This window comes from Archocentrus centrarchus, chromosome 13 (genome assembly GCF_007364275.1).
Source record: "Archocentrus centrarchus isolate MPI-CPG fArcCen1 chromosome 13, fArcCen1, whole genome shotgun sequence".
NCBI lineage: Eukaryota > Metazoa > Chordata > Actinopteri > Cichliformes > Cichlidae > Archocentrus > Archocentrus centrarchus.
In genome coordinates, this window is record NC_044358.1 from 42,572,988 (window position 1) to 42,583,515 (window position 10,528).

The following is a 10,528-nucleotide window of genomic DNA, read 5'->3' on the forward strand; positions in this document are numbered from 1 at the left end:
TATTTATTTGCAGAAACAGTGTGTGAAAAAATAAATATAATCCCAGTTCTGAAAAAGTTGGGACGCTGTGTAAAAAAATGCTGGCTGTAAACAAGTTTGAAAAGTTTTGTATGAATTCTGATTAAACCTTGTAGGGGTGTAGAGCGGGTCATGGTAAAATGAATTTTAAAAATTAAAATTCGGCTTACATCCACCAAGGTCTTCAAGGTCAACTTCATGATTTATTGGTCAAAAACTGACAAAAAGCCTTACAACTTAGAAACTATGGTTCTTACAAGTCTGGTGTGTATTGTCAACAAATAGAAAGCACCATATAAAGATTTACCTGAGCACCACCAATTGTGAGCACCTCTATAAAACCAGATGTTTTAGCAGTGTGTCACATTCAGGTGCATCTTAACACAACACCAAGGAGAAAAGATATCTTAGAGAAACACTTGTTACTGCCCCAGAATCTGTTTGACAGTTACATCTTGACTAAAATATTAGGTGATGCTACAGGACAGTGATGCCAAGCACAGCAGCAAATCTACAACAGAATGGCACAAAAACAAAGTCCAGACCTCTACTCAGCTGAAATACTGTGGCAGGACCTTAAGAGAACATAAACGAATGCAGGAATGAACTGAATCAATGTTGCAAAGAAAAGCAGGCCAAAATTACTGAGTGTAAATGTAATAGCTAAATGTGAATTTCTTTCTATGTCGACAGCAACATATACGTGATTTTCCATGATTTATCACAGTTAGTTGCTGTATTACCAGAGAAAGATTGCATGTAATTGCCAATTTGACCACATTTAATTGCTATCAGTCAAATTAATTTCACCACTGCAGAAGAAAAACATGCCCAAGCAGAGCCCAAGAAGAAAGCTAAACGAGAGATTCTTCTGAAATATCGACAGCAGTGCGCTCAGAACCAGCCACCAGCGCTTTCATCACAGTACAGAGTTCGAGGTACTCAAAGCTGCACATAAAAATCTCCCGGTGTTAGAAGGCCACGTGGGACAGTCATGCTTTACTCAGGGGATCCAGGCAACTTCCATACAAAGTAACAAGAACCACTGCCCAAAAATTATACCCATTAGACTCATTATCGGGAACACATTTGATTGATTTGATTTGAAGGAATGATTTACAACAGGCGTCAATATCAATTGTGTAAAATGTAAATGTGTATATTTTACCCCCAGCCGGTCAGGGCAGATGGCTGCCCCTCCCTGAGCCAGCTTCTGCTGGAAGGTTTCTTCCTGTTAAACGGGACTTTTTCATTCCTACTGTTGCTGAGTGGTTGCTCATAGGGGTTTGTATGATTGTTGGGGTTTTCTCTTATATTCACAACAACAGTGAACTGTTGAGTTGTGGATCTCGAACTTTATAAACAAAATTATATTATATAGCAGGAATAACTGGTGTCAATAAGTAAAAAAAAAATGTTATCACAATAAAAGCGATAATTACAGTGCACTTAATAAAATGTCCAAACTGTAGAAAAAGTTTAACCATTTTTTTTCAATTTTGGTCAATCAACCAAACTACTCTCTGTTTTATAGATTATTTTAAGTTGAATATCTGGTTTAAGTTCTAGGGAAAAGTAACAATTTTCCATCTTTCCATCCATTTTCTTCCACTTATCCAATTCAGAGTCACGGGAGGGTGAAGTGCAGTGGGCTATCCCAGTTGCCATAGGGTGAGAGGTGGGATACACCCTGGACAGGTCGCCACGCTGTCAAAGGGCTAACACATTTGTTGGACATTTTCTAGTAGTTAAGTAGATAATGAAAAAGAAACAAACTGTTAGTTGGAGCCCAAAGAAGCGTCGGTGTGGTAAATGGAGTGGTTCTTATATAAAGCACATCTCTACTGAAGCACTGAAAGCACTTTACACAACATGTCTTCATTCACCCATTCACACACACTTTTTGCTACATCTAAGTGCTTTCTGTGTAACATTCACACTCTGATGAATGCATCAGGAGCAACTTCAGGTTCACTATCTTGCCCAAGGATGCAGTGGTGTACAGACTGGAGCAGCCAGGGATTGAACCAACAAACTATCAATTAGTAGATGGCTTGCTCTACCTCCTGAGTCACAGCCACCCAGTATAAGAAGAGACTAGCAGCAAAGTGCTAACCAAAGACTGTGTAACGCCAGTGAAATTTTAATAACCTGCACAGATGGCTGTGTAGCATCATAGCTGTTATGAGCATGAAGTGGGCAGGTCCCAAAAGTTAATGAATCTCTTGTGTCTGGGACCAACCATTCAGCTACAAAGAGATGTGTGAGAGTGACACACAGGTTTTGCTCCTTTATTTCCTTTTTTTTTTTTATCTCGGGTTCATCGGCCAGCTGTTGTGTTTTTTGCTTTGTCTTGTTATGTATGCTGTAACACTGGTATCAATTTCAAGGACTGTAAGCGTACTTATACCCTAAATTTATCATTTCTAAAGGGCTTTAATGAGTTTTGTTACATTATTTATGTAATATCAAAACATTATAAACACCTTTCATGAATTTCCAGGTCCCGCCCCCTGTTTACTGAGCAGCAACAGTTGCCTAGATAAAGGGTAGCTTTTTACTTGGATGCGATTGTTGAGTGCAGTTGTGATTCTAGGGTCTGTTGGGGTCCTACACAAATATTCACAGGGGTCCCTCTACCATTATCTTCTAAATAATCTGACATTAGCAGGGGACACACTGGGCACCTCTATTAGCTAAGTTAACTATGTTAAACCTCAAAGTAAGCAGAAGAAATAATATGTTCATAATGGAAGTTACATTATTCAGGTGTCTCTCTCCCCCAGTTAAGGCTCAACTAGCAGCATTCAGTAATGTAGCATTAGATCTAATTGTTATTATCTACTCCACTCAGCCCTCTGGCTTTTTTTCTTCTTCCTTTCTCTTTTTGCTCTCATAAGGATAACTCCTTTTTATTTTCACTGAGTGTCTTTCATTGTTTTCAGTAGATTTGTTTAAAGAGAATCATGCACACCACTAATAACAGAGTGAGGGGAGTCAGGTCTCTCCTGCCCCTGCTCTCATTCCTCAGTGGGCTGAAAAATCAAATGGTAAAATACATCCAGCTTGGTGTCCCAAGAGATGATAGCTTCCTGAGACAGACATTCACCGAGCATTTTTATTTATCTTATCTGTAGCTCTACCTGAGGTGAAATGACCTGCCATCATTAGAAAAAAGGGAATAATACAGTGAATCATGGTGTGGAAGAATAAATTGAGCATTGAACCGAATGGATTTTATGAGATTTATTGAAAAAAAAATCTTTGAAAAAGGGCTCAATACAGTATGAACAGTTTTCACACCAGTGCTAATAAAGAAACTGAATAGCAGCTCCTTTATACTATTGTATGGATACAATCTCTGTTCAGCTGTTTTCTTCCACAGTCATGTAGGCACCAGCCTGACAATGAGGACACAAATTGTGTCATGACCTTGACCGCAGCTTACAGTTAGCTGTTTCCCATCTTCATACACTTGTTCTTTGTCTGCAAACGTTACAATTATATACCAATTGTACACAGAGGTTAGATGAGTTGAAACACAAATTTTCTATTAGAGGTCACAGCTATTAGGCAACGCTGGGATCTGAATCCAGGAGCTCCAGCTCACTAGATTGGTTCTTTTAACCAACTGAGCCAATTCTCAGGTTAAGTTAGGACTGTCTTAGCTTAAGACTCAGGGTTAGACCCTTTGCTGGACCTGGCTACTGAGAGCTTCACCACAGCTATTTGTAGAGATTACTCTGACACACTTCTCAAAAATCTGGGACATGCACAAGCAGACTAGTGTTGTGCACTTGGATTACAATAAAATCAGTGTGGCTTTATGAGTCTACCTTTTACTTTTTAATCTGCAATATACAGAAATCGTTACATCGTTACACCTTCTGTACACAGTCTCCAGACTTCTGCTAGGAACACTGCATTACAGTGAGCGCCTGGCCTGTTTACCTCCACTAGACCCGTCATTTTAGAGGACACTCTCTTTTGTGGCGATAAAGGAGGAATAACCACTCTAGCAATACTACGTCTCATTGAAACTGGGGCATACATTATTTTAACTAAAGAATATCATATTTTCATACAATCAGAAACACACAAGGGAGCTACACAGTAATGGTATCAAAGAGTGTGTCTCTATGTTTGTATGGCAGATTTAAATAATTCAATCTCATACTCTCAGTCTCATAGAGCTAAAGCCAAATGGCTATCTGTCCTCCCTTCATGTATCAATTAAGATTCAGACCTAAAAAAAAACAAAAAAAACAAACCTTTTTTTTTTAATTTAAAAAAGAAATGCAAATATTTCCTGAGAAATGCTTTGTTATGTATGTATGTATAACCATGTAGATTTAATTAGCGCGATGGTACATTTTTCTTCATCCTAGCAGATTTTCATCTGGTTTGAGCACTTGTTCAGCTAGAGGTATGTTAGAGTCTCTGACTTTTACCTGACGTGTTTATTATAAAACAGCCTTGAGAATTGTTTAACATTACCTTATCAATTCAAACAAACAAACCATTTTGTGGTGTAAATAAGATATTCACATGTAAAAAAAAAAAGGACAAAAAAAAGGTATATATGCTCCACATTTAAGAATCAAACCTATTGTCCTTTGCTTACAAGAGGAAAGCTGATCTCATCGAGCTAAGGCCACACTGCATGAGCACTGCTCTCCATATATCATTAAGATTGAGACTGGGTGAACAAGTGAGAAAAGAAAGTCCAAAACAACAGGTTTCACACAAAAATGTAGGTCCCAGTCACAAACCGTTCACATTATGAGCACATGGAGATGTTACATAAGCAGGGCATAAAGTTCTGTGTCCTCTACCAATAAATTGACCGAGAAATGACAGTTTAAAAGTGCCTCTGTTTTGGCTTTTGCTCAGGAGAAGGGAGAGAGAAAGTAACACTGCAGTCAATGGCAGATGTGGGTGGCACTCTTGACACTTCTCAGGCTCCTGGTTTAAATTCTGTAACTCCTCTGTTTTTGTAAAGGTCGTTTTCTTTAAAGAGGAAAACTATAGCTACAATTTGAAGTATTAAATTTGTCGGTAGACCAAAAGTTGTTGGAGTAAAAAGAGCTGAAAGAGAAAAATTTGAAAAGTACACTGACCAAATTCTTCAGATTCTAAAGACCTTCCATAGAAAACCACTGAAATTTCAGAAATCTGAAAATTTCATAAAATTTAAACTGACACTGTTTGAAAAATGTAAAAGAGATATCAAAAACGAGTAACACCTTAATAGTTCAAGTTCTTGGGACCTGTTTAAATTTGAATTATTCTCTAGCTCAAAGTATGCTGAACTTGTTACTCTCAAAGTAGGGTGAAGTTTCAACAGGATTTGAAGCTTCTCCATTTATTTCAATGCAAAAAAAAAAAAAAAAAAAAAAACCTAAATAGTTAAAAAATTATAAAAGTACAAAAAGAAACGTAATAGGACAGTTCTCCAGAAAAAGCTGAACGTTTTGATACCAGAATGGTTTCGTAGCACAATGTATGATGAAATACTAAGTAGCAAAAAACGCACAGCAGAATATTATAAAGACGTGATCACAATAATGCAAATTATTAAACAGCATTCAGGGTTTTATTTTTCAGTGCTTTTCACAGACTAGACTGAACCAAGTCTCTACGTGCTTTAGCCTACGTGATTTAAACAGTCACTACTCAGTAACTGTTGCAACTGCACATCTCTGTTGTTGTTGTCATCACTTGCAGACTGAAAAGTGTGACTCCCCTTCCCTGATTAATCAAGCGCTGGCAGAGATGATCATCCCTCAGAGTGATGTATGTGGAAAAATAGCCTCGGTGGTAAGCGTTTGTTTAGCTCCACTGTCTGCCATCAATTCAGGGCAGTGCAAAGAGGTTGATCTGTAAATGGTAACAGAGCAATTCTGATGGGAAATCTCCAGAGCCCAAACATAAAGCTGGGGAAAAGCTGTGTGTCTATAAGCCTGAGGTGGTAGTTCACTTGTGGTGAGTCATGAGGGGATAAACTGTGAACACTGCAGCGTATGGATTCTGTGGCAGTGTGTCTAAATCAGGTTTCTCCCCTCACCGTCTTCATCACCTTGTCTTGGTTCCTAACGATCCACAGTGATAAACACATACTCAGCTTTCTTTTTAGAATTTACTCCTGTTACCCTCAAGACCCCTCCCCTTTTCTGCACTCGTCCAACTCATCCCATTTCAACTGGGTGGCACTTTCTTTCTCCTTGCTTCCCTTTTGTTTCTCACCACACCAAGATTCTCCCAGCCTGTTGTTTAGGCTTTTTCCTTCTTTCTGTAGCAACAGCAGCAGCCAGCCAAGCGCTGCAAATGTCTTGAAAGACTGAGAGAGGGTTGTAAATCATAGCACTCTCTCCACCCTGTACCCATCCAGCAGAGGCAGGCACTGCCAGCCATACGCCCAGGAGAGGTTCAATTCATTCAGGCATGCAGGCAGTCAATTGCTGAATCAGTTTAGTCAGTAAGTGGTCAGCAGTCAGTCTGAGCCTGGCCTCTTCTTTCACTATCAGCCTTAGTGTTAACACAGCATGGGTGGAAAGAACAGAAGGGAAGCACGTAGAAAGTAAAAGCACTCATTCGCACAGAGACACACTGAGCAGCTACCTGTCGGAGGGTCTTCAGCATCTCTGTGGCCTCGTCCTGTTTTGCCACTGTTTGGCCATCAGCCATCATCTCCTTGATCATGCCAATGCGGCGCTGGTAGGGTGGGCGGGTGGCTCCCACTACGACTTAGCCTGTCCCCTGACTTCAACATGAGGGAAGCTAAGATGTCTCCCCGCTCCTTGGTGGGTTCGCTTCCAGCTGTGCTGAGGACTGGCTCCTCCAGGCTCCTGGCCTTTGGTCGCTTGGCACCCATGGTGCTGCCTTAATGTGAACTGTGGCAATAAAGAGGCTGGTCCCACAGAGCTGTCATGCAGAGGCAACTTTGATTTATGTTTCAGACACTGGGTTCATTAAAATGCACAAGCTCATCACAATCTTTGTAAAGTCTGCTCATTTTGGGCTGAAATGTGAAGCATAAGAGTGTGATTACACAAAAGTGTGCATGCTCCCAAAGTAAATACAATGCTGGGGAATATATTCAGAAGGAGCTCTGTGCAGTTTTCTGCTTTAGGGAAGTTGTTATTCGTAGATGCTGAAGCTCATGTCGGACAGGTCTTCGGATGCTTGCCTGCAGCATGGCCGCAAAAGCACGGACACAGCAAAGTCAGGTGCAGGAAAGCTACAGCACACTGGCCCACCGCAGCCTCCTATCCCGAACACAACTTCAGCACGCCTCGAAAATATTTACCCTGTCCTTCTCCTCTTCTGTTGTCCTCTAAAACAGAGCGCTCTGTCCTGGACCAGAGGCGGAGCAGCAGGCAGCGGATTGGCGCTGCACGAAGCAGGGCATGGCAATGTTTACGTCTCCTGTAGATCGCTGTCTATTCCTCGCTCTGCCCCGTCCCTCCTCGGCCGCTGGGAGTCATGCGCTACCTGCAACAAAAGCAGCGTTCGCCCTCCTCCAAGGCAGATTCTCCATCATCCGCTCAGGGGCAGGAAGCTGCAGCAGCCGCATCCGCGGCCTCGTCCCACAGGCTGTGTGCAGGCTGCAGCTCGGCGGACTCTGACAGAGGGGAGAGACTGAGGTGTCCCTTTGCTGGGACTGAATTATGTATCGCTCCCTCTGTTCAACTGAAACGGGGGCGCGCAGCGAGTGCACGTGCGCGCAAGTCCTCCTTCCTCTCGGTGATGGGAGAGGGAGAGGCAGAGGCTGGGGGGGGGGGGGGGGGGGGGGGTGGGGGGGGGGGGGGGGGTGGGGGGTGGTGTGGGGGGGGGGGGGGGGAGCACGGCCAACTTTGCAGTTCATAGCTCTGACGCTCCGTCTCCACGGGGAGGCTTTCTACCAACGTCCATTCAAAATGTGTCGGTTTGTTGCTGCACTGCTCACAGGCAGAGGTGTATAGGGTGCATGCTGACAAGATGACTCATGGATTTTAAAATAATATAGTCTTCTGGGTAAATCGGTGTACAGTGGAGCTTGAATGAAGCATTGCTATTCATTTATTACGAATAAATGAGTTCATACTTGATTATTTACATATTTTGGCGGAAGTTGCCAACACCAAGGCGAACTTGTAAGTTATAGCAGAGTAGAGGAGATACGCTTTGTGCGCTGGTCTGTGCCGCATGAAAGTACAACTAATTATTATTAATTATAAATGGCCTTTACTGCTGGCCTGTATCTCCGTCCGAGTGATTCAATATTTTCCTTAAACTCACATATTTTGGACGGAACAAATGACAGTGTCAGTCTGCAAAACTTAAAAAAGTGTGGTTATAGCCTATAAAACTGTTTAAATATTTACTGCTAATTTCATATTTAAGGTTAGACTTTGGGGAAATTATTTTGTTACGATAGTTAATTTCTTTTTCGCTACCAGTTATTCGCATGAATTTGATACCTGTAACATGTTCACAGAAGATGTGAAATTAAAGATCCATTTAATTTTGCTCTTAAAGCTACAGGATTTGGTCTCCTCGGTGTGTGTGTGTGTGTGTGTGTGTGTGTGTGTGTGTGTGTGTGTGTAATGATGCTCCAGATGTGTCACAGGTTTGGGGTGCAGGCAGACCAGATTCCGACCTGCACTATTTTATTGTTAAGCCATGTTGGGCAATCGTAATGTTGTTGGCGTTGTGTTGCTGAAATAAGCGAGATTTTACTGAAAAAATAAAACTGTATTTCTGGATTGCATCATCTGGTGCTCTTAAACCTTTGTACAGCTTTCAGGATTAATGAGGCCTTCTCAGAAGTCAACTATCAGTGTCATGTGGGCTATTACACCACTACAAAGTCACAGGCAACGGCTTGTAAATTGTGCACCGATAAACTGGCTGGTCCCTGTCTTCTATAGTCTGGAGGAACTCGGCATCCATGATGTCCAGTTTTCCTCTTTACCCCAGTCCATCTTTAATTAGCCTGGCTGTAGAGAAGGCAGCAGTGTTGCCTATATTGCAGTAATTTCTCTAAGGCCATTCTGAGAGTTTGCAGCGTTCCCTGAGTTAATAAAGATCAGGTCTACACAGTATTTTCAGCCTCACCCTCTTTCATGGGGATTGCTAATTGTTTGTGCAATAAGTTGAAAGCCAATTCTTTGTAAACTGAGATCATCAAATTGTTGAAATCTTTATTCTGTTTTTCTTTATATGGCATCTCAAGTTTTAGGGAAATCTGGTTCTAATTGTTAAAAAGTAATCTGGCACGCACTAAAACCTGGATATGGCATGAGTCTGTTTTCTGAAAGCGATAACACGGAAACAGCTCAAATTCACCAGCAGTCATCTATGGTACCAGGGACAGAGCTGCACTGCCATCTGGTGGTGACTGTCCTGAACGATTACATCAATGCTATAATTTTGTGGTTATATTTAGCACCTGTAATGGTCCTAGTAAGGCACTGCATTTAGATGTGCTAGATAATGCCCCGGGCAGATAGACAGTTGGTGAAACCCTGGGAATCACTGGTCACTAGGCTTTGAGGCTTAACCTGACCTGTGCAGACACTTTTCTTCTTTAAAGTACTTTGAGTGCTCAAATAGAGTCAAGAAAAGTCCATTTACCATTTTCTCCACAATTCTCCCCATGTGCAGGAAACAGATTTTAAGTCTGTCAGCTTCATACATTGTCAAACTCAGCAGAAAGTCAAAAGTAGTTCAAAAGGTGAATTTATTTTGATTTTAATTACATCTTTATTTACAGTAGTATTTCAACCATCATAGTAGCTTCAAATCACAGAAAAACATGTTAGTTTTTTTCCTCATTTTATGAGAACGTTAGGCTCATAACGCTTTTTTTACAAAGTCATAATCAGGCCTAACGAGACATCCAGTGTGCAGGATAAACAGAGTTTTGGTTTTTATAGGCTGCAGACAGCAGAGAGGAAGATATCTTCTGCAGCAACATCACTGATGACTCCATAGCGTACTGCTTCTTGGCCTCCAGCAGGAGGAGGATTCGCGTTTGGCTGTCAACACACAGCCTGCTAACGATATTCAGCCCTCTGACTTTTAGTTTGATTTTTAACACCACCAAATGAAAGTGGATGCAATGCAAGAGCGTCTGACGCACACTTACAACTCAGATCTCCAAAAATCTACATCAATAAAACATTTATAGGTATTTATCCAATCACTGACACCTAAATTATCACACAAGTCCAATGCGAGCAAAGAATTTTAGAGTTCAACGCCTGAACCCTGCATCTGGAAAATTTTTATGGCAGCCCCCCCCGGCAGTAACGGCAGCATGAGAACAAATCTGTGTCAGGGTTAGCATTTTTTCTGTATGGGTGGATTTTTGATGCCCTGAGGAAGTTTTACCCAACAGCAATTAATAGTTCATGACAACACCCAGTTATGGAAATATCTAAAAGCTCAGACTCTTAAACCTCAGATATATCCAATAGTGTTACATTACCAAATGCACATCATTTTTTTTTTTTTTTTTTTAAAA

The 10,528-nt window shown here is 41.3% G+C and overlaps 1 protein-coding gene across 1 annotated transcript in view; it reads right to left on the minus strand.

Annotated features, from left to right (window-relative positions):
• The window catches only part of lrrc75a (leucine rich repeat containing 75A), a gene marked incomplete at its 5' end in the record, with an annotated part of 76,041 nt that extends 69,055 nt beyond the window's left edge, over positions 1-6,986 (minus strand). The window contains 3 exon segments of the mRNA XM_030744315.1: positions 6,640-6,744; positions 6,746-6,827; positions 6,829-6,986. Of these exon segments, the coding sequence (XP_030600175.1) occupies positions 6,640-6,744; positions 6,746-6,827; positions 6,829-6,986 (345 nt within the window).
• Positions 6,987-10,528: the final 3,542 nt, after the last annotated feature.